Here is a 24,367-nt window from a genome sequence, read left to right as displayed (position 1 = left end):
GAACAATGGAGGGGTGCCTGGCTAGCTCAGTCAGTGGAACACCTGATTCTTGATTCCAGGGTTGTGAGTTCAAACCCCATTTTGGGTGTGGAGCCTATTTAAAAAAATTCTAGGGGTGCCTGGGTGGCTCAGTCAATTAAGCATCTGCCTTCAGCTCCGGTCATGATCCCAGAGTCCTGGGATTGAGCCCTGCGTCATTGGGCTTCTTGCTGAGCAGGGAGTCTGGTTCTCTCTCTCCCTCTGTTGTTCCCTGGACTTGTGCTTTCTCTCAAATAAATAAATAAAATATTTTTTTAAAGTTCTAAAAAAATTAAAGTGGGCAAACGATTTGAAAAAATATTTCATCAAAGAATATACACAAGAGATGGCCAAGAGACTTCTGGTTTTAGCTCCCATATGTAAAGTGCTTGAAATTTGTTGCTACCATCCTTATATCAAGAAAAATATGGATAGGAGTGCCTGGGTGGCTCAGTTGGTTAAGTGTCTGCCTTCAGCTCAGGTCGTGATCCCAGGGTCCTGGAATCCAGCCCCATGTCGTTGGGCTTCCTGCTCAGCAGGGAGTCTGCTTCTCCCTCTCCCTCTGCTGCTCCCCCTGCTTGTGTGTGCTCTCTCTCTCTCTGTCAAATAAATAAATTTAAAAAAAGAAAAGAAAAGTATGGATAAACTGAAAAATCAATGACTTTTCTTAGACCCATCAGAGAACTGAGATAACAAGGAGAATTACCATCCCCAAACCTAGAGAGAGAGGCACATACAGAGATCTCATAGCTGACACCTGCTCACATGGAACAGAAGCTCCTGGAACCATAATCTGGTGGAAATACTGAAATGGTAATTTTAATAAATTGTTGGAGACTGAGTATGGACTAACATGAAGTTAAGAAATTCCTGGGGCTGCAATCACAGAAAGGACCCCATATTTTGTGGGCTTTTCCTCCAGGAGACCCACCAGATTCTCACCTTGAGGATCTGAGAAATATCCCCTGGAGACCCTGGCAGAAGAAGAGGAAGAATAACCATCAGGAAAGCCTCCCAGAATGCTCTGATCACAAAGACCTACTCTCCAGGGGCAAGACTGTCAGAGGGCAATACTGCAATATTAGTCCCAGTTAGGGAAAGGAATTTGAGCCTTCTCCAGCCTTCCTGTCTCACCTAAGGAGAAATAAAGACAACCATATTCCATATGGGACGAGACTTCGAGGAGATAAATTGGAACTGCTGCACTAAGGGAAAGAAGTAGGGGAACCATATGAAAATACCAGTAGGAGGAGAAAGAGAAAATAGAGCAGAAGAAATATTTGAATAACGGCCAAGAACCTTCCAAAGAATTGGTCATTAATACAACAGACACAAAACTACAGACCCAGTAAGCTCAGAGAACACCAAGCAAGGTAAATACTGAAACAATCAAACAAACAACAATGACAAAACCCCAAACCTAGGAATATCTTATTCAAACTGCAAAAAAAAAAGACAAGGTGAAAATCTCGAGGAAGTCAGAAGTGGAGGGTGGTGGTGGAAACTTTACTTATAAAATAAGGATAAGAATTACAGTAGGCTTCTCATCAGAAACCGTGTAATAGATGTTCTGAGGCTCAATTTCCAATGTGTGGGTTGGGGCATTTCATTACATAACATAACAAAAGACACCTTTCCCATTCTCACCACTTAGGAAATTCCAAGCGTTTCAGGAGCTCTGTGCCAGAACCAAGGATGAAGACCAAATACATATTTCTTACTATGCAAGCAAGTCAGGAGTGGAGTGAAATCACTAAAGTGTTGGGAGGGAAAAGAAAAAACACTTGCCAACCTAGAAGTCTATATCCAGTGGAATTACCCTTCAAAAGTGAAGGAAGAAGATGGGGTTGAGTATAACTTGCAGAATTTAAGAAATAGAGCAACTTCTTTGTAATTGCTTAACATAATAGCAACAAGATATTTGGAAATTCTTAAACAATTTTTAGCAATGATCAGAAATGTTTTTGACTTCATTTATTCTGATTTTGTTGATGTATACGGCCCAGAGAACAAAGAATGTTGCATGAAAAATATATAGATTGACCCTCATTTGAATTCCCATTATTGTGGATATGGAATAATTCTGTTTATGTTTTTCCAGATTAATTGCTCATGATTTGTTTTTTTTTCATTTTGTCAGCTTTTACGGAATTCTGAAATACTGATACAACAAAAATGTTATGCCAACTTTGAAACTTTTCATTTATTTCTAATGCTATTTAGGTCTTGTCCATATATTTAATATCAAAAGGTTGAAGCCTGCTTAATGAGTGCTAATTTTTTTCAGTGTTTTAGATAGTTACCAATTAAAAAAACCTTTTTTTTTTAGATTTTATTTATTCATTTGACAGAGAGAGAGAGAGCACAAGCAGGGGGAGCGGCAGGCAGAGGGAGAGGGAGAAGCAGACTTCCCACTGAGCAGGGAGCCCAACGCGGGACTCAATCCCAGGACCCTGGGATCATGACCTGAGCTGATGGCAGACGCCCAACTGACTGAACCATCCAGGCATCCCAGATAATTACCATTTTTGAGAGATTATTCTCCTGTAGGAAATGAAAGGCTATTTACTATGCATTCACATTTTTAAATTTTATTTTATTTTTTTAAAGATTTTATTTATGAGAGAGAGAGAGCAGGGGGAGGAGCAGAAAGGAGAGGGAGAGGGACAAGTAGACTCTGTGCTGAGCACAGAACCCGACATGGGGCTCGATCTCAGGACCCTGAGATCATGACGTGAGCTGAAACCAAGAGTTGGACACTCAACTGACTAAGCCACCCAGGTGCCCCGCATTCACATTTTTTTATTTTATTTTATTTTTTATTTTTATTTATTTTTTTACAAAGATTTTATTTATTTATTTGACAGAGAGAGATATAGCAAGAGAGGGAACACAAGCAGAGGGACTGGTAGAGGGAGAAGCAGGCTTCCCGCTTAGCAGGGAGCCCGATGCAGGGCTTGATCCCAGGACCCCGGGATCACGACCTGAGCCGAAGGCAGACACTTAATGACTGAGCCACCCAGGTGCCCTGCATTCACATTTTTTTAAAGTAAGCTCGACACCCAGTGTGGGGCTTGAACTCATGACCCTGAGATCAAGAGTCACAATGTTTACTGACTGAGCTGGCCAGGTGCCTCTATATTTTTCATTTTATTTTATTTTTTTGTAAAGATTTTATTTATTTATTTGACAGAGAGATAGCGAGAGCAGGAACACAAGCAGGGAGAGTGGGAGAGGGAGAAGCGGGCTTCCTGCCGAGCAGGGAGCCTGATGTGGGACTCGATCCCAGGACCCTGGGATCATGACCTGAGCTGAAGGCAGACGCTTAACGACTGAGCCACCCAGGCGCCCTATATTTTTCATTTTAAAATGCAGCTTGGAAATGACTTTTCATTATATGAATGGTCTTAAAAAAAATAAAGCTGCTGAAACACACACCAAAAAAAGCAGAGAAATTAGAGACTTTCTCAGACAAATAGACTGAGAGAATTGATTGCCAGTAGACTTGCCCTTCAAGAAATGTTAAAAGAGGTTCTTTAGGCAGAAGGAAAATAATACAGGTCAGAAACTGAGATCTACATAGAGTAAAGAAGAGCATCAGAGAAAGAATGAATGAAATTTTTACTTATTTATGTATTTACTTATTTCTGTAGGCTCCACGCCCAGTGTGGAGCCCAACACGGGGCTTGAACTCACGACCCTGAGATTAAGATCTGAGCTGAGATGAAGAGTCAGATGCTTAACTGATTGAGCCTCCCAGATACCCCTGGTAAAATAAACTTTTTAAGTTTTCTTTCTCTTAATTGATTTAAAAGATAACTAAAGCAAAGCAGTAACAAGGTATTGGGTGACTAGAGTGTATGGATAAGAAATGAATGACAGCAATGTCACAAGGGACAGGAAGGAGGAATTGGGCATACTCAATTATAAGGTACCTGCACCACATGTGAAGCAGTACAGTGTTATCTAAAGGTGGACTTAGAGTATTTTTAAATGTATATTGTAAACCCTAGGGCAGCCACTAACAAAGTTTAAAAGAAAAAGAAAGTGTAAACATTATGCAAAGGGAGGAGATCAAATGGAATCACATAAAATTCTCCATTAAAACCAGAGAAATGGAAAAAAAAAAAACAAGGAACAAAGAGAAACAAAGAACAAATGCAGTGATGAGAACACAATTACAAATGGCCAATAGGCATATAAAAAGATACTCGGCATCATCAGTCATCAGGGAAAAAAAAAATTCACAATGAGATACTAATATATAACCAGTAGAATGAAAATGAAAATTAAAACTGATAGTACTGCTGAATCTCTCCTACATTGCTGGTGGGAATGTAAAATAGCCCAGCCACTTTGGAAAACAGTTTGGCAATTTATTTTAAAGTTAAACATATACTTACCATATGACTCCGCAATCCCACTCATAAGTATTTACCCAAGAGAAATGAAACATGTCCATATAAAGACCTGTACACAAAATTATAGAAATGGACAACAGATTAGTGGTTGTCAGTTGTTAAGGAGGGGGTGGGGATAGGGGTTGAGCAGGAGGCGAGCAGGTGTAGCTATATGAGGGCAACAATAAGGGATCTTAGAAATGTCTTGTACCTTGACTGTATCAATGTCAATATCCTGGTTGTGATATGATACTATAGTTTTGCAAAATGTTACCATTGGGAGACACTGTGTAAAGGATATACATGGATTTTTTCTGTATTATTTCTCATAACTGCATGTGAATTTACAACTATCTCAAAATTTAAAGTTTAGTTTAAACTTTAAACCGCTGGCTCAGTCAGTAGGAGCGTGTGACTCTTGATCTCAGGGCTGTGAGTTCAAGCCCCACGTTGGGAGCAAAGCTTACTTTAAAAAAAAAACAAACATGTAAGGCAGACTACAACATGTAAAAACAAGTAAATATTGACGGGATTTTTTAGAAACATGCCTATTGTATTAAAGAGATATAGATGTAATGTAGTAAGTCATCAAGTGTAGCTAACCATTAAGTATTTATGCCAATGGAAGGAAATGAAAGATCAATCAAGACACGATCTTTGTTTTTGATCCAAGGATAACATATACAGGTTCAGAAAGCATCATATTTGTACACACAAACATAACTTTCCGCAGACTTACCTTGTTAATAATGTCTGATCTAAGGGAAAAGCCCCTCCCCCACTTTTGAATACCTTTCATTTCCAGGATGATCTTTTATTTTTTTTTAATTTTTAAAAAAGATTTTATTTATTTATTTATTTACTTGAGAGAGAGCGAGAGCGAGTGGTGCGGGTGGGTGCAGAGAAGCAGAGGGAGACAGACAAGCAGACTCTGTGCTGAGCGTGGAGCCCGATGTGAGGCTCAATCTCACAACCCTGAGACCATGACCTGTGCCAAAATCAAGAGTCGGACACTTAACTGACTGAGCCAGGCAGGTGCCCCCAGGATGATCTTTTAAAGCAGATGATTATAAAACAAACTATTGACTGTGCCTGAACAAACAACAACTGTTTGGGAAAGTCTGTCTTTCTGGCAGAAATTATTCAGTAAGTAGTTAAGGACAAAGGGAAATGAAATCTAAGTCGTTATTACTGTGGAAGGAACACACAGGGTGATATGATAAAGCAACAAGTGATTACTGCTTGAACTAAAATGATTCTCCATCCCCTAAGCCCATACCACGGAGATGCAGTCAGACTGATTTCTCTCAGTACAGAAGCTTAACTAGAGGGGTGGTTTCACATTATTTCTAATAAAGCTAGTGTTGGTCTTGCATGAGTCTTTTAGGTAAACCAGACCAGACATCATTCCATTGAAAGGAAGCCACCATACTAAATGCTATAAGATACTAAAGAGTGAAAGTCCTTAGAACACGCAGGAAATGAGCCCTGCTTCCTCATGGAAAGAGGTGTGCCCAACTGATTATTTATATCAACATTAACCATCCTTCTGATGACTAAAAGGTTTAGCAGTCCCCCCTTAAACCACTTGTTCTCAACTTTGGCTGGACATTGGAATCCCATCTTTAGAAATTCTGATTTAATAGGTTTGAGGAGCTACTGGGTATTGGACCTTTGAAAAACTGCTCAGATGATTATAATTACCAGCCGAAGTTGAGAACCATGCTCTCAACTTTATAGAACGCTGGCCATATGCAAATTAAGAAGCCCTCATGCTACCATCCTCCCCTAAAATTCACTATTGACAGACTGTATGATCAGTCTCCTAACTCTCAATTCTTTCTTAACTTTGCCCCAATACCTTTAATAATTCCCACATGAAATCTGGTTTTCTGTTGCCAAGTGGTAGTTCATGCTGCTGATTTAGAAGGTTCTGAAGCATTAGTACAGTTATTTGTCTTTGGGGGCAGGTTTTATTCACAATGACATTGCATATTTATGCTGTGAGCCAGGGCTCAGTTATTACAAAAGATTTGTCCATTGGTAAAAATTCATGTGGACTAACTTGAGGACATTGCTCCCTACCAGGTTGGGAAGAAGAGGATTGTGTGGTAGTAGGTTTGAAGAAAGGGTTCAGATGCAGTAACGTTGATGGCCAAAAATAATTCTACATAGAACAGCATTCAAATGTGGCTAATTCTCCTTCCAAGTTTTTAGTTTAATTAGTGCTGTCTAGTTAAGATATACATGCAAATGTCTCTGTTTGTTTTTATTGTTTGATAATTAATTATTTTTCATGACCATCTTAAGAAAATAGATTTTTCTGTCTGGAAGTGACCAGAGTGGCAGGGATTAGAGATCAAGTCATTCAAGGGCAAAGCTTCTAGACTCAGTGTTTCATACTCGATTCCTCAGTATTAAACCTCATAGGGCATAATGGCTTGGCTGGGCGGCAGGAAGTGGGGGGACATATCTACGTGGTTGGCACATATTTAAATTACTGTTGGTTTTTCTGGAATCTCACAGTATTTATTCATTAAAAAATTAAAATGCAAGGGGGGAGAGAAGAGAATTGAACATTTTTGGTCATTAATTCCTCTCAGGATTATGTCCTTCCCCCAATTTAATTGATCTAGAAAACCACCTTATAATTGTTCCACCTGAAAGGGTTTTTGTTCTTAGTGTTGTAAGTACTGACTCGATCTTCTTAGAACACTCAGAGATAGTTTCTTAGGGACAGACCTAGTTTACTTAAACTCACAAGGGACACATTCTAACTAAAATAAATACCCATTAACTGATAGTGGGGATCATCATTTTCCAAACACTGGAATGCTCTCATCTTCTGTTTAGCATTCTTCTGTCCCAGTATTTAAGTATCTGAAATAATAACTAGGAGATTGCTTGGTGACTTTGGAATGAGAATAGAGCAAAGAAATAGAATGCTGTGTCAGCTGGAGATACTAGTTATAAGCAACAGAAACAGGCTTTGGCTGATTTGAGAAAAAAGGAGGTGGAGAAGAAAGGGGAGTGGGGGATGGAGGAGGGAAAGAGAGGAGGTTGTGAGAAGATCTCAGAGATCCACAGAATCACTAGGAAGCCTGGAGGAGCAAGCTGAAGGAGGTAGGCACATAGCGGGTCCCTGAAGTTGAAGTCACTGGTAGAAATCACACCTCCGCCATTGCTGCCCAGCAGGAAGTGGGAAGCTGCTACCACTGACACAAAGAATGTCCCTGTTTTTTGTGACACTAGTTCCAAATCCAAAATCCTTTGTGGAAATGGCCAAGCATAAAACTGTTCATGTGGTAGCTGGCAGAGTTACTGGGACAAAAGCATTTTCAGCTTCTTTTTTTTAAGATTTTATTTATTTATTTGACAGAGAGACTACAAGCAGGGGGAGGGGCAGGGAGAGGGAGAGAAAGCATCCCAAGCCGACTTCCCGCTGAGTTCAGAGCCTGACAGGGGGGCTGACTCCAGGACGGCCCCCGAGATCCCACAACCCGAGCCTAAACCAAGAGTCAGACGCTCAACTGACTGAGCCACCCAGGTGTCCCCCTATGCCTTTTAATAAGCAAGTAAGTCAAGAGAGGGTCTTTGCAACTTAGGTGCCTGGGAAAATGATTTGAGCTTGGGCACCACCAGCTAGATGACCAGGGGAGTTGCATATCTACTCATACCGCCCGGAATCCTTGTGGGACGTCAAGAGCACACACAGCGCCACTCCTTTCCTTGCCTATTTTCAGCTGGCAGACAATCATCTCTCCACAGCTGCACATAAACCACATTACCTAGTTGTGTTCAAAAACTCCGCATGGCCACAAAGCTGATTTTGTTAATACACCCAAAGATAACCAGGTTCATGCTAGCAAACTCACACTGCTATTGGCCTGAGTCTTAATTTATTGATTGCGATGAGAAATATACCTGGCACTACCCCTGTCAGAATAGATTTTGGTTGGCTGGTTGTCTTCCCCTCTAGAAAAAAAAAAAAAGAGTCTAGTTTATGAAAGAAAGTTTGCTTGGAGAGTAGACAAATAGCTTGGGCTGGTATGGTGGCTTCACAGATGTTAGACCAAGGCTCTTATCATTCTGTTCCATCATCTCCATGTGTGGCTGTCATCTTCAGAGTTATCTCATAATCCAAGATGGCTGTTGGAGCTTCCACCATCACATCTGTGCTGCAGGAAGGAAGAGAGAAAAGGCAAAAGGGCAAAAAAAGAGAGTTCCCTTCCGGATGTATCCAATTTCATTAAGCAGCCTTCCTGTAACTCTCCCCACAATGGTACTGCTTAAGTCTTGTGTGCCAGAAATTAGTCATTTAGCTAAACCTTGGTGCAAAGGAGGCTGGGAAATACAGGACTTTCCTCTGTCAATGCGCCCAGCCAAAAGTCCACACTTCATTACAAGAATAAGGGGGAGAATGAATGTAGCAGTAGGCAAATAGCAATTTCTTGACATACCTACCTCGTAGAGTTATTAGTAAGATCAGAGTAATGGTAAAGCTTACTGTAAAAATACAATAAGAATAATAGCTATTTGTTGAATGCCTTTTAGGTGTTGGCATCTTAATGGCACTGTACATGTATTATTTCAATGAAATTTCACAATTGCTCCTTAGGTAAGTATAAGCACCTTTGTTTTATAGAGGAAGAAACTGAGGTTTCAGTAACCAGCTGATGGTCACTTAAAAGTAGTAGTCTAAGAATCAAACCCAAAATCTGACTCTACCTGATGTTGTAATGCCTCCTGGCATAATATTAAAGAGAACAAATTGTAAGCAAAAAGAATCTATAATGCTATCATCTGGAGAAGCTATACTCCATTTTACATAGCATTGCTATTTGATATACAGTTGTAATTAAGTGTGCATATCACTTTTCCTTCTGCTCTTTTCACTTTATAAAATATCATACACATTTCCCATGTTTTGAGTTTTCCCAATTATTTTACCTTTTTGATGTCATGTCACATTATTAAACTTCTTTTCTCTCTCTCTTTTTTTTTAAAGATCTTATTTATTTATTTGAGAGAGAGGGGGAGAGCGCATGAGGGGGGGGCGCAGAGGGAGAAGAAGGCTCCCCCTGAGCAAGGAGCCCAATGATGCGATGATGCGGGGCTTGATCCCAGGACTCAGGGATCATGACCGGAGCCAAAGGCAGCCACTTAACTGACCGAGCCACCCAGGCACCCCTAAACCTCTTCTCTGATGTAGACATTTAGGTCCTAACTTTTTGAGGATGGAAAATAGTAGCCATTGACATCTTTACATTTATTCTGTTTCTTGTGGGTTATTTTCTGTTAACTTTTACCCACAGAAATCATGGTTTGAAAGATAAAAGCATGCTATGGTACTTGCCACATCTTGCAATATTATTTTCCAGAAGGTTGTACCTATTTACACTGCCACTAGCAAAAAATAAGCAGTTCCTCAACAGCAGTTTACCAGCAATGGATAGAGTTTATATAGAGAGATATAGATAAAAAGATAGAAATGAGGGGAAATAGTATCTCACTTTAGTCTTAATTTGTTTTTAGTAATAATGATAAATTTAAAAAACTTTTCAGTTTGTAAAACCAGTGCAAAACTCATCCTGTGTTGGGCAGGAGAGAGCAAGTTTAAGACAAATTGTAATTTTTTTTTTTTGCATGACTAGATAACAGAGGTAGATTTACAATGAAGTTAATGAAACCATCTTCGAGGCCTCTTGCTTGCTTATGGGCCACTTCTGAGGCCCTGGAAGATGCTCTAGCAATGGTCTCGTGTTTTTGTGAAAATTCACAAAAGTAAGATTTTTAACTACAATCTGTTATGGCTACTTGGTGGTTTGCTGGTAAACTGTCTCTCTCTCAAAAAAAGGGGGGGCTGTTTTTTTTATTTGTAGCATTTGCCCATTGCCATGGTGTAAATACTCCCTCTATGGCTGATTTCAAGCTACCAAAAACTTAACAAGCAGATTATGAAATTCCTGAATATGTAACAATCAGCTCTTGAGAATCACCACCTGTTCCTTCGATAGACTTCCCTTCCTGCCTGGTAGTGGTGGTGGAGTGGGCACAGTCATCGTGGGATTCTCCTATGGGAAAGTTGAGTTGGTGTTGCATTGCATTTAGATTTGGTGGCATCTATGTCAGTTGAAAGCACTCTCATTATATTTAAGATACTGATAGACCTCCTGGTGTAGGAATAGCTTCCAGGAATATTCCTACCCCACTGTGCTGACTTGGAGTTTTTACCTGAATGTGCAGGGCCAGAAGTGATATCATAATATGAAAAGTGTCCTACAGGTCTTGGCTCCTGGAAGTATGTGGGTCATGAAAGAGAAACAAGATGTGAAATGCTTAGAGTTCTAAGGTGGCATGTGGAAAATGATCAGACATGTGATGCTGTAAAGGAAAGATTTGGTTCTTATTAATGCCTAGCCAAAACAGTTCTCTCCTGTTAGGAATAAACTTTATAATATCAAAGTTGCAACAATTTCTTTAAAGGGAAAGTATAGGCATAAATCTGTATTAGTGCTTTAAATAATAGTGGATCTAAGTGTGAATTACTAAATGCTATGTATCATAACATATGGATCATATCCTAACATGATTATTAAGTAATGGTATAAAACTGAAAGAAAAATTTCAAAAAAAATCAGAAGTTAAGAAACAAACATTGATCAGCCATGCTGGAGGACAGATTGAATTATCTTTATATTCTCTTTAGAGAAAATTATATTATAAAATTGTCACATGAGGAAGAGAGCAACAAGTATGTTGGCAAAAATGTAGGAAAAAATATCACAAATGTGGGGCAGGCACATGTATAAAAATGTTATACCTATTTGGAAAAATATAAAATGAGATACATATATGCATTGTACAGAATACGAGCATATAATGCCCTTTTTTTTCTTTCGTAACAGTGACATTTTGCAAGAGTCCGGGCCAGATGTTTTATAGACCGTCCTATGCTTTTAATATATCTGATTGTTTCTTCATGGTTAGATTCAGGTTAATTTTTTGCAAGAAGATTATATAGGTGATGTTGTTCCCTTTTCCAAGTGCATCACATAAGGAGGCATATGATTGCCCCTTATTGGTGATGCTTCTTTTGGTCAACAGGGTAAGATAGTGCTTTATATATATACATACATATGTATACATACACACATTTATATCTATAAATCACACAGCTACTGTGTTTACACGCTAAGAAGCAAAGTTATCAGGCAAGACTCAGAGTGCGCAGCAGGAGGCAGTCGCTTTCCCAAGGCTCTGGGGAAACCGGTCCAACCACGCCCATCCTACTGCCCGCCCGCGTCTTTTTTCTAGGAAAATCAACTCTCAGAACCAGAAAGCCACTACTCTAACGGGCCCAAATCTTTTCCCATCAGCATGGGTGCGCCTGCGCAGTGAGCTTCCTGGCGGCTCCTTTCCAGCGCCCGGCCGCTTCTTTTTCCCGCTCTCCTCGGCCTCCCAGTCACTCGAGCTTTTTCCCTAAGGGGTCATAACAGGGCGCCAAACTCGCGTCCGCGGGAAGGCCGGGGGCGGGGCGGGGCGCGGCGCGGCGCGGCGCGGCACGTCAGTGGCCTTCCGGGCGGAAGTCCGCAGCCTCCGGAGCCTCTGATTGGTTTTCAGCCTGGCGCCTGTCTCGGCCGCCGCGCCAGTTTCGGGCTGGTTGGCGCGGAATCGGGATACTTCAGGACCATGGCGCCCGTGAACGGCGAGGACTGCGACCTGGGGTCGAGCGGTGAGGGACGACCCCGCGTGCGGGGTACCGGGTGGGAGTGCAGGGACCGTGGCATGATTGCGGGTGGTGAGGGCTCTGGAGAGGTCATTTTTTAATTTTTTCTTAGGGAGGCGCGCGTCCGGGTCGCCTGACGGGTCCTTTTGGGCGCGGACCTCGGTTGTCCCCGGCTGGGACCCATTTGGTGTCGGGTGGGGCTTCCTCGCAGGGCCGTTTGCTCCTGGAAAACCAGAACGCATCCCTTGCAGGGCCTGTGTCACTGCTGGTCTCCGCACTAGTTTGCATTTTCTTGTTATTTCTTTTGGTGACTGCGTTCCACGTGCTGGGCACACCTTCATCAGAGTGGCCCCAGTGGGGCAGAATCTTGGTTCAGAGTATCTAACAACTCTGGCCCCAAGTATCTCTTTGAGGGCTAGGACAGAACGGATGCGCACCCTTTCTGTAGAAACTCACAGGGAAATTTTCATAGTAATTCAGCAGGAAAGAAGGTCTCAGGACTGTCACCAGAAGATACAAATGCGTTTTGTCTTTTTAGGTAATGGGTTTCAACCTCATGCATTAACAGTTTTTTCTTTCAAATTCTATGGAAAGTTCGTCAAGTGCTGTATAGAAATAGGGTTCACAATCTAGTCATCTTTGGTGAAGTTTCAAAAAAAAAAATTGCATCAGCATTCGGGATGCCCTGTATATGACTCCGTTTTCAGTGGTAATCTTTTATTTCCAAAAATAGAATACAAAAATGTAAATGGCTTTGTCTGATTTCTGATTTTTGAACTGTGTTCAACTAAAGTGTGACTTTAGTGAACTTCTGACTTAAAATCAGATGCTTCACTTTCTTAGCTCAAGGTACATCTCCTGTCACTCAGATACATCTCCATTAATGAGAACTTGCTTTCTAATCAGCTTCCTTTGCATTCACCTAGTTCTGAATCACAGATACCAATTTCTTCTAGTCTCTCATTTTTAAGACAATTTGTTTTGGAGAGTCGTCTAGCCTGGATTACAAATGAGATGTCGGATGTGAGTATGTGAACAGCCTTTGCAGCCCTCCATCAGTGATTTGCCCCTAGGGTGTCTTTCTTCACCCTAAAAACGGTACGTCATCTGTGAACATCAAGAAATCACTCTTTGGAGGATACTGTGTAATCTTGAGACCCCTCTTAAGTCATGGTGTTGATTAAGTAGTTGCTGGAGACTTGTGACTGGAATTTTTCCCTTAAAGAGTGGAAAGATTGTTACCTGAAAGACTGTTGGAGGCTAGTGTCTGTCTGCTTTTGGGGAGGGTGGGGGTACTTCAGATGGTAATTTTGAACCAAATATTTAAACTTTCATAATGGATTTTTTTCTTTTTCTTTTTTTTTTGTTAACTTACCTACACGAAGCATTGGACACATTCCAAGAAGGAAATTCTAGGCCTTTTTTCTCTTAGGTATTAGAAGGTGGGGTACCTGACAATGGCAGTGAAAAGTTGAAAGGTCTATAACTAGCTATTATTACATATGAAAAGGGATCAGGGAGAGTTTAATGATTTAAAAAAGCAGGTACAGTGGTTTATTCATTTGTTCATTCAGCAAATATTTATTATGTACCTACTAGGTATAGGCATTCTGCCAGGCTCTGGTGTTACACTGTTAAAGTGGTAGGTAAGCTGGACATAGTTTCTCTCTTCCTGGAGTTGAGATGGTAAAGAGCTAATTATGTGTGGTGCTATATTGAGGCTTCTCTGAGAAAACCACTTTGCTTTATTTTTGCTTTCTAAAAGCTAGACCATGGTATTGCTGGGTGTGTATGTGTGTCTCCCTTGCATCTGTACACATATACACATACATTAAATGAGATTCTGTATTGCTGAGTACAAAGTAAGCCAAGGATCTTCATTTAATCCTTAACTTAATGAAGCAGATATGATTATCCCCATTTCACAGATGAGGACCCTGAGGCTCTGCATTAGTCAGAGTCCTTAGGTGTAAGCTACAGGAGCCAACTCTAGCTGATGTAAATAGAAAAGAAGGAATTTATTTTAAGTGTTTTAGGGATTAGAAGGATATTGTGGTGTTCAAAGAAACTCCAGGTGGACTGGAGAATCATTTGGGGGGGGTGCTGCTTAGCCAGGAACGGTGATTAAAGTTGTGCCACAAAACTGGTCTAGTGAGGAGGTCGTTGCCAGCCATGACCAAGTACTTGATGTTATAGTTTGTACCTTGGGACATTGCTGGCTCTGTGACCCCAAGTAATCCTCTTGCAGCTGTTGCTACATCTAGAATCTTCCATTAGCCACTTTCCTTTTGACACTAGCTTCTGATGTAAAGTCTGAGCAGGTGTTCCTAATTGATAGAGCCTATTTTATATGTTCATGCCCTAGCTGCAAGGGTGTGTGGGAAAGAGCGTCTGCTTTTTCAACTTCTATAATGGTACTTGGGCTCTGAGTCCCATTAAGGTTTATAAGGAGAGGATTTCACAAACAGGTTCAGGTGCCAGGCAGCTTAAAAACCAACAACAAGGCATCTGGTCACTGTAGCTCAGAGATGTTAACTGGTGGTCTCATGTGTCCCAGTAAGTGGTGGAGTCAGATTGTGCTGCTTCTCCCTAATCTCCTGTTCTCCCACTCTGCACTCTATGTAAGATTTACCTTCCATACTGACTTTCTCTCAGTTTCTGAATACACCTTGCAGTTTCATCCCTTTGTAATTTGGCTCATGCTTTTTTCTGTGCTTCTGCCCCCTTTCCCCTATACTCTGATGGTAAAATTCTAATGCTCTTTCTGGGTCTGTGTTGGATACATCCCCTGTGAAGCCTTCCCTAATTTCTCAGACAAAATTAGCATTCTTTTCTGTGTTTCCTCAGTAACTTGTCCTTACCTCTTCTGTGGCATCATGTCTGTATGATGGTAGGAGCCTCAGGTCCTTTTGCTTTATTTGACTGAGTTCCCTTAAGGATAGGCAACTCTTGGGGCGCCTGGGTGGCTCAGTTGGTTAAGCGACTGCCTTCGGCTCAGGTCATGATCCTGGAGTCCCGGGATCGAGTCCCGCATCGGGCTCCCTGCTCGGCAGGGAGTCTGCTTCTCCCTCTGACCCTCCCCCCTCTCATGTACTCGCTCGCTCTCATTCTCTCTCTCTCAAATAAATAAATAAAATCTTTAAAAAAAAAAAAAAAAGGATAGGCAACTCTTCCTTCCTGTAATTGTACCCCAAACCCTGTAGAATGGCACATTGTTGCCTGTGAAGTAAGTCCATTTGAAGAACTATACATTTTGTCAAGAGAGTCTACTAAAGGGGTCGACGGCATCTTTAAGAGAATATACTGAGGCCAACTTTTCACTCTCAGTGGTCATGCCCAGTAATCTCCGAAGCCTTTTCATGTAGACCTGCTCATGATTTTTTGAAATCATTTGAGTGACGCCCAAGATTTTGTGGCTGTCATCATTAAGTACCTGCATTCCTTAATTTTTACTTAATGCCTTTCTGAAAATGGATTTAAAAGTCAAATGCGAAAGTCAAACAATAGACTGAGATGCTCAAGAGAGATTCATTTCCAGAAAGCTAGAAAAAAAATAAAATCTCTAATTATGCTTCACCTGTAAGATTTAGTTTCCAACAGTTTATTGTCAGCATTTGGTACTTGTTTCTTTAAATTGAATCTTCTATTTCAGTCAAACGTTTTGTCCATGAGTTGAATGTTGTTATGAACGTTCCAGAGGGGTTGGAGCTTTTAGGATGCATCTTATCAATACTTCTTTTCTGTGCCTCCTTCTTTTTATGAAATAATTAGCACCAAATACAGTAAAAAAAGTCAGTTTCACAGACATAGATGGCAATCGTCCTAAGCCAAAATGTAGTCAGCACTGTCTTGCTTGACTTGGTTATTCATCAGCTGGTAAATGAAAGTCTTAGTTTTGTGGATGAACTCTTCAGTATATGTGTGTGGTGGTCAGTTTATAATGACCAAAAGCATGAGTAATTCAAATGTTGAATGAATGAACACTGAGGCCTTCTGGTATTCCAGTAATTTTTGACAAAATACATTTTAATCTTTGTAATTTTGCACTATCATCCTATGTCCTAACCAAGTGACTGAGGCCTGGAAATCAGTGAAGGAATCAAGAATCTCTTCAGAGCCATGTTTTTAAATTCTCCCAACCCCCCACTTTATCCCTGCTTTGAAATTCCAAATACTTTATCTGAACCTTTGTTAGGGCATGTATTCTAAAGATTGTTTTTGAGTTAGTTGCTACTTATCTCCCATTTTAGATTATAAGTTCTGTGAGTACAGAAAACATGTCTTGCTGATCTTTTTGTCTTTCAGAGCGCCCAGTACTTTGCAAAGAGCAGATGCTCCTTTAAAGCCTTTCAAATTTTGGGGGCGCCTGGGTGGCTCAGTCAGTTGGGCGCCTGCCTTCAGCTTGGGTCATGATCTCAGGGCCTAGGATTGAGCCCCGCGTCGGGCTCCCTGCTCAGCGGGGAGTCTGCTTCTCCCTCTGGCCTTCCTTGTGCTTTCTCTCTGTGTCTGTATCAAATAAAATCTTTAAAAAGCACAAATTAAAAAATAAGCTTTAAAAAATAAAGTTTTTCAAATTTTGATTAATAGAATACAAAATGAATTGTCCTTCTTTTACAACTCTACTTATGGCCTGTTATTTCTAATGGAAAGGTTATGGACTAATGACTGATCTCTTTTCTCTACTGTCTTCATAAGATATCAGTTGAATTTGGAATTTTCCTCTTTTTGGAGGAAAAAAAATAACAGTTGCTTCAGTTGTTTTAACTGGGTCTTAAGAGAAAATTTCTGGAGTCACAGGAGCTATATGAACATGACCTTCAAGAACCATCTACAGTATGAAAAGTATCCATTTGTATATTAAAGTGTTACTGTTGACTAGAAATGTTCCTGTAACTGAGGGAAGATGGCTGACAATTTTGTTAACATCTCATGTAAACTTGGCTTTTTTTTCAGCTGTGTCAGATTCAGGGAGTTTTGTAGCTTCTAGATCCCGGCGAGAAAAGAAATCAAAGAGAGGGCGCCAGGAAGCTCTAGAAAGACTGAAAAGGGCTAAAGCTGGTGAGAAGTATAAATATGAAGTAAGTAACCATTTTTTTTGTTTTTTCTTCTGCTTCATCTAATTCATAGCCTGTAGGTATTTTATGTCCCCTTTGTCATTGATTAGAAATATGCATGTATTTTGTGCTTGTAAGAGTAATTTCTTACTATGGAACAAGCATGGGCATGAAGTAGATTTATACATTGTATCAACTATTTGGCTCTTTAAGTTCCTGTAAGGCCCTTTACAGATGCTGTTAAATTCTGAAATGAAAGTAGCTATACATTTTTTTCCTTATTAAGCCCACTGCATGGGGTGCCTGGTGGCTCGGTCGATTAAGCGGTTAAGGGTCTGCCTTTGGCTCAGGTCACAATCCCGGGGTCCTGGGATCGAGTCTTGCAGGGGAGTCTGCTTCTCCCTCTCCCTCTGCCCCTCCCCCCTCGTGTGCGCGCGCGTTCTCTCTCTCTCTCGCTCTCTCTTACTCTCTTAGATAAATAAAAATCTTTAAAAAAACCCAGCACACTGCAGCTTTGGTAAGTTTCATAGCTTTGTTGGGGGAACTTAGAAATGCTTTTACTTTACTCTTAAGGTAGTGAGCAGTCTAGCTAAGCACGCTTCTCCTTGGAGAAAACTGTTCCTAATTTCATCTGTAGTCGGTGAGGACTTGGGCTTACTTCTGCTGTGTCCTGTGTGTAAGATTGAATATGATGCCCTTTTGGCTGTTTTCCTCTAACTACTGTTGATGACTTGCAGGTAAAAAAACAAAACAAAAACCAGAGTGGTTACCATCTAACAGCATTGTCTGGCTTTACCTTCAATGTGCTCCCTGAGTATCTCAGCTGCCTCAGGGCTTGAAAGTGATTAATTCATCCGAGGAAAAAATGATAACAGCAACTGCTGCTATACTTTTTTAGTGAACACTGTTTTAAGTGCTTTTACAAATATGTTCGTTTATTTAATCTTTCCAGTAATCATGAAAAGTTAGATACTGTGATTAACAGCATTTCATAGGTGAGAATCCTGAGGTCATAGTGGCAGAGCCTTGATTTGAGCACAGGCAGTCTGGCTTCAGAATATGCATATTTAACCATGGCCTATACTGTGTTGTGCAATTAAGAAAGTAGAAGATTTTTGTCATTTGGCATCATTCACTCGAGTTAAGTGAGTCAACCAGATCACAAAGGGTTGCTAAAAGGATTATAGTAAAGCAGGAGTAAAACATTTTTAATGTAGGTACTTCTATAAAGGAGTTGTGTGGGGGCATTTCAGATGTTGACACAATGTGACTGATTTCCCTCTAATCACTCATGTTAATTGCATGGCTCTGAGAGTTCATGCCAAGCAGTAGCACGGTTTTTTTTTGACAGTCAAAATGACTTTTTACTCAAAATGTTTTTCTAAGGTAGTTTTCTGGTATCTTTTTGATAGTATAGAAGTGAGTTGCTTAAATAAGACACAAAGAATGCCTCATGGACGTCAACAAAAATCATCCTGCCGGTTCCCTTCCCCTGCCAAAAGAAAATTGGTCAGTAGAGTAATATTAATTGGACTAGTTTGTGTTTGTGTTGTCAAAAACTTAATTTGGTAGGGCAGGTAGTTTCTATTATCAGATGATGAAAGGCTAGATCAACATTTGCCTGTGATCCCTATAGAACAGATTAAACAGCAGGTGAAAACTAAGCCTGATCCTGTAATTGTTATACGTCTTGTAGCTGTGGCAGGAGTCCAGTCAGCTCTGCCCATTGGGTTCTTGAAGCTCTGTGTCCCAGTGATTTTTCCTGGACTCTTAGCTCTTCTGCTGGGGTTAGTCGTTTCCTCTACCCGCTACCCACTTGAACTCTGGAGAGAAGGGGCAATTTTTAATCGGTATCTATGAGTTCTTCTAAGCAGCCCACCAAATTCTCATCTGGGTCAGTCGATGGCAGCTGAGTCGTGTGCTTCTGTTCTGCTTGTTGCTTAAACTGTGCTGAGGTGGTCTGCTCTCTTCATGCCAAGAGATACCAGCGTTCTGGCCCTCTGGCAGTTGGGCAGCTCATGTTATTGGAGGACTTCCCCTTCACACAGCTCAGCATTCCAGTGTTTGCAGTCTCAAGACCTGAGAATGGTAGGGGATCAGTGGTAATACAGATAGGGATCACTCAAAAAATTATTTCTAGTGTACCCGTAGAATAGAGAGTATGTTTGTTTTCGCTTATTTTGCTGATGTGAGGAGGGAGATAGGTGGGGGAGAGTTTCCTTTTGAACTACATTTGGTTGAATAGTTACTAAAATTGTCAGTTTGCAGGGCAGCATCAGCTAGGGGAGAGGGAGTTGGCATGCCTTATGAGTTTGCTAAGTACAGGAGAAACCAGTCTAGAAGTTATAAGTGAATAATCCCCAAAGCAGCTAACAAAGAATTGGCTATAATTCAGTTTGTTTTTTATGAAGTAGATGAGTAATTGATGGTGTGACAAGTATATTATGCTAATGGAATCATTTAATATCTTGTGTTAACACCCACCTAAAAGGAATACTAAGTTAATTGATATCTATTTAAGGAAAACCTGGTAGTGGTGTTGAATGTCAGAATTCATGATTTGGTTGCAGCTACTCCTTCAGGCTGCCATTCCAGTTTCAATTTGACAATTTTTCATCAGAATTGTTTAACACTTTAACTCCATTGGAAGCTTAAACTTGTATGATGGCAGGTTGAGGACTTCACAAGTGTTTATGAAGAAGTTGATGAAGAACAGTATTCGAAGCTGGTTCAGGCCCGCCAGGATGATGACTGGATCGTGGATGATGGTATGTGGGAAGAAATTGCCTCCTAGGCATTGTTTTAGTTGCTTTTCATCTAGTCTTATGTGGTAGAGTTGATGCTTTGCATGAGCAGATGTAAGACACTGTTAAGATGGTACTGTTGGTTCAGATTTTTCTCAAATTATTTGAGAGAGTGGAGGGAGTACAATAGAAAGTTTATTTGGGGGTATTTTGGAGAATCCAGGCACAAACCTCAGGTAAATCCTTCATGAAATGACTTTGTAGGAATTGGGCAGAATCACGTGCCTGTGGGGTATCCTCCGGTGATGTGGGGATAAGAAAACTGTCTATTGCACAGAGTGGCTGTGAGGATTACACGAAACTATATGCGTGAAGAGTAACTTGGACAGTCGAAAGCACCAGATAGAGGCTGGTCCTGATGTTCTTACAACCTATGTCGAAAGTCACTGGTTCCTGCTTGTCCAGTGTGACTTGTTGGGCATGCGCCTGCTGACCATGGGGAGCGGTGTGGATTGCACCTGCGACCATATTTATGTTTCTATTTCTGTAGTTGGACTTAGCCATATTGCCAGTTTCCCCTCATAGACTGAGGTGCTTTTCTGGGCTTCTGTGATCTTGATTCTTGTGCTTTTTATTCTTTTGGTAGAGTAAAACTGTTAAGCATCCTGTTGTGGCAGACTTTGATGCTGTGGGCCAAATCATTTCCCTAGCTCACCTAGATGGGCATAGCATATTTCCTTTGGTTTTGACACAGCAAACCTGCTATGTAGATGCTGTGTTTCATCTCATACCTGTCTGAACAGGATTCTGCTGCACTTAAAAATGGCACAGGCCAGGAGAACATCTGAGTAGGTATAAAAGGTGTTTTTGTTGTTGTTGTGTCTAAAATATTACTGGCCACTTTTAGAAACTTGATCCCAATTTTAAATTTTGTTCCTGCAGATGGTATTGGCTATGTGGAAGATGGCCGAGAGATTTTTGATGATGACCTTGAAGACGATGCCCTTGATTCTCATGAGAAAGGTACCTATATTTTGTTTTCAAGAGAGTGCCGTTTTGAGATTGAAAGAATCAAAATTTGAGATGACTTGGTACTTTGACAGTTTCCTTTAAAGGAAAAGGACCTACCACAATTGTTTTTAGGTGTAGAATATGTTGTAATATTGAGAGAAGCATAGTTATGTCAAAAATTAAATGTAAAAGGCAAAAACAACACCACGAAATGAAGTTTCATGTCTTTATCATCCAGAGAGTTTGCTCTTTTACTTATTTTCGAATTTCAGTTCTGTGGTCATTTTAGACTTGCTGATTTTGAGAGCTGCAGCAATAAGTGATGTCTTTTAATTCCTGCTGAATTGATGTACTTAAAATTTTAGCTCTTTGATAGTAGTACAGTACAATAATAAGGTTTAGTAATCAACTTGCTTTGTCTAATCAAAATTTAAAATGATATAAATGAATGCGTCAGATTTTCTTAGCTACATAATCATTGGCAAAACATTTTTTTTTTTGAGTAAACGAGCCTGATTTAGTTTCTGTAAAATGTGAAGGGGAAATTATCTTTAGTATTTGTTTTTTTGATTTGCTTCATTATTATCACCATTGTAGATCCTGGGTCAGCAAACTATGGCCCACTCACAGCCAGTTTATTTTAAACAGCTTTATTGAGCTGTAATTCACATCCCATACAATGCAACTATTTGAAGTGTACATTTCGATGGTGTTTACTGTAGTCACAGAGTTGGGTAGCCATCACCACAATCAGTCTCACATTTTCATTACCCCAGAAGGAAATCATGCCTGTTACTGTGTAGCTCCCCAACTCAGAATGGTTTTTCATTTTTGAAAAGTGTTTTAAAAAAAGAGAAAAATGCAGAGAAGAACACGCCATAGCACCAGACAGACATACGTGGCCACAAAGCCTAAAATCTGTGCTATCTTGCCCTTTTCAGAAACTCTGGGCCCTAAATTGTGGATTTTTAACATTTTCTACATTTGTTTACTTTCTTCTTCCCCCTTCTCAACTGTATACAAATAGACTTTATTTTATTTTGGTCAACTTATTTCAAAGTAAGTTATAAACACCATGGCACTTCACCTCTACATGCTTCATCGGTGACCTCCTAGGAACAAGGATGCTTGTCTACTTAGCCACAGTACCCTTCTCATAGTATCATCTACTATGTTGGTTCATATTAAGATTTCCCTATTTAGCCCAAAATGATCTCTGTTTTTTTCAGATGCAGAGTCCACTTTAGTTTTTATGTCTCTTGAGTCTTATTTAGTGTGGAACAGTGCCATCCCTCTCCTCCTGCCCCTCTGGCTTTTTTTTTTTTTTTTTTTTTTTTGGTCTTTCATGACCTTCACATCTTTGAAGGGACTGGGCTGGTTTTGTTGAATGTCCCATGGTCTGGGATTTGCCTGATTGCTTCTTGGTGCGTAGAGTCAGGTTAAATATCCTGACAAAAATATGATATTGATGAAGTTGTGTCCTTCCCACAGATCTTATCAGGGGCACATAAGGTCACTTTGTCCCATTCTTGGTGATACTAAGTTTGACCTCTTGGTTAAAATGATGTTTGTCAGATCTCTTCCTTATAAAGCTACCTTTCCACCTTTGTATTAATGTAAATATGGGGTGATAATTTGAGACTGTGTGTCTCTTTTCCCTACCAGCTACCAGCTATCACCCAATGCTTTCAGCATCTATTGATGATTTTTTCTCTCCTTTTTAAAATGATCACTTCAAACTCGTGGACTGAAAATTACGGTTACAGTTCAGTATCCATTATCATCATTTTTGTGATGTTCAAATTATCCCACATTTGGCAGTGGGAGCCTCTTTGAGCTGCCTCCTGTGTCCTTTTGACAAGACACCATCAGTCTTTGAGCATTTCCATGCTTCCTGGGCCAACAAGATGTTCCAGGTTCTCCTTGTATTAGTCTTGTCCCAGACCTGGAATCAACCATTTCCCCTAAGAGTCATGGCTCCTTTAGTGGAGAATGGTATTCAGATCTGGAAGATGGGTGGTACTCCTTGCTACTGGGGTGTAACGGTTTGTAGGCCCTTTTGGTGAACAGAATTCAGAGATTTTATATAAATGTCATGATTTCATACTGATATATTCAATTCAGATAAAGCACCATAGGGTTCTTCTTCATCTTCCCCAATTCTATATTTGTGTCTGCCTTCAACCCCAGTGAAAACCCTTGTCCTCTAAAATAGACACAAAATAATTTTAGAAATTTTAGAGCTACTAAACTAGCATGTCTGCTGACAACCTTTCTAAATGAAGTTTATAATTTCTTTGCAGTTTTATTTGGTTTATATCTTGGTAAAGGTGTATAGTTAGAGAACTGTGTTTGGAAGGTGTATGAAGTAATTGTTTTCTGTATGCTATTTTATCAGTTTAGTCTATAGATTCATTTGTGTTTATTCATATTAGGGTTTTAAAAAATCCTTTCAATTTTATTTTTTGAATATTGTAAAACATTTTTATGATTTCAAAACCAAAACGATATTGAGATAGACTCAGGTAAATCTTATTCTTATCCCTGTGCTTTCTACTTCTTCATTTCCATAGAACCATTTTTAATAGTTTCTGATTATCCTTCATGTTTTTCCTTTTACAAAAAAATAAGGATGTGTGTATTTTTTAAATGTAGGATGTTATTCATTCATTAGTTAAGTTAGAATATGTGGACCGTCTTTCCTGTTTCTGCCAACCTGTGTAATATAGGAACTCTACACAGTGGTACCGTTTGGTCACAGTGTGGCTAATTGTGTATTCCTATTTTTTAATGTGTCCATGAAGAAGAGAACGAAAGGAGCCTGTCTGCTTTTTTATCTCCCTGAACTGAGGAGGCCTTTGTTCCAGTTCTGGTTATGTTGTTCATTGTCTGTATCATTTTGAATGAGTCCTGTCACTTACCAGGACATGACTTTTGTTGGCTGTAAGTTAGGTTGCACTGGACAGGGAGGTGATTGAGAAAAGGACCCATGTCCTAGTCATCTCAGTGCCAATCACAGTAGCAAGTGCAGAGAAAGTATGCAGCATTTGTTGAGTAATTGAGCCATCTTTGTGTTTCCATTGTCATCTTGTTATCTCTTCCCAGTAATACATCAGTGAAGAGATGACTTGGCATTCTGGAGGAGAGCTAGTCTTGGAAGTCTTTATTCCATGCTTTGCCACCATTCTCCCACAAGTCCCAACTGTTTCAGTGTCCCCCAGGAGAGCCCAATAAGATCTCAAGATCTTAGGAAGGGAAATGGAATTTTGCAATCCACTTTAAAGACTTAGAAGACATTGTAGAGTTTTGCATAGATGTAAAAGGACAACTCTTTATGGTGTGGATCCAATCCCTGACATGCTTTCAAATAGAGACAGAAAATATTAACTAAGTCCTAATGAAAAAAATTAG

At 40.2% G+C, this 24,367-nt stretch overlaps 1 protein-coding gene across 2 annotated transcripts in view; it reads left to right on the top strand.

The window, feature by feature from the left end:
- Window positions 1-12,025: 12,025 nt before the first annotated feature.
- POLA1 (DNA polymerase alpha 1, catalytic subunit) overlaps window positions 12,026-24,367 on the top strand; it is a 293,805-nt gene continuing 281,463 nt past the window's right edge. For both annotated transcript variants that reach the window (XM_081809030.1, XM_081809031.1), the window contains exons 1-4: window positions 12,026-12,153; window positions 17,101-17,225; window positions 19,873-19,969; window positions 20,888-20,968. In XM_081809030.1, coding sequence (XP_081665156.1) covers window positions 12,111-12,153; window positions 17,101-17,225; window positions 19,873-19,969; window positions 20,888-20,968 — 346 coding nt within the window. In that variant the 5' untranslated portion in view covers window positions 12,026-12,110. The remainder of the gene's footprint in view (window positions 12,154-17,100; window positions 17,226-19,872; window positions 19,970-20,887; window positions 20,969-24,367) is intronic.

The sequence above is a fragment of the Leptonychotes weddellii genome, chromosome X (genome assembly GCF_054177405.1).
Source record: "Leptonychotes weddellii isolate Sample4059 chromosome X, ASM5417740v2, whole genome shotgun sequence".
Taxonomy (NCBI): Eukaryota; Metazoa; Chordata; class Mammalia; order Carnivora; family Phocidae; genus Leptonychotes; species Leptonychotes weddellii.
The sequence above is the reverse complement of the archived record's forward strand: the minus strand, read 5'-3'. Positions and strand labels throughout refer to the sequence as shown.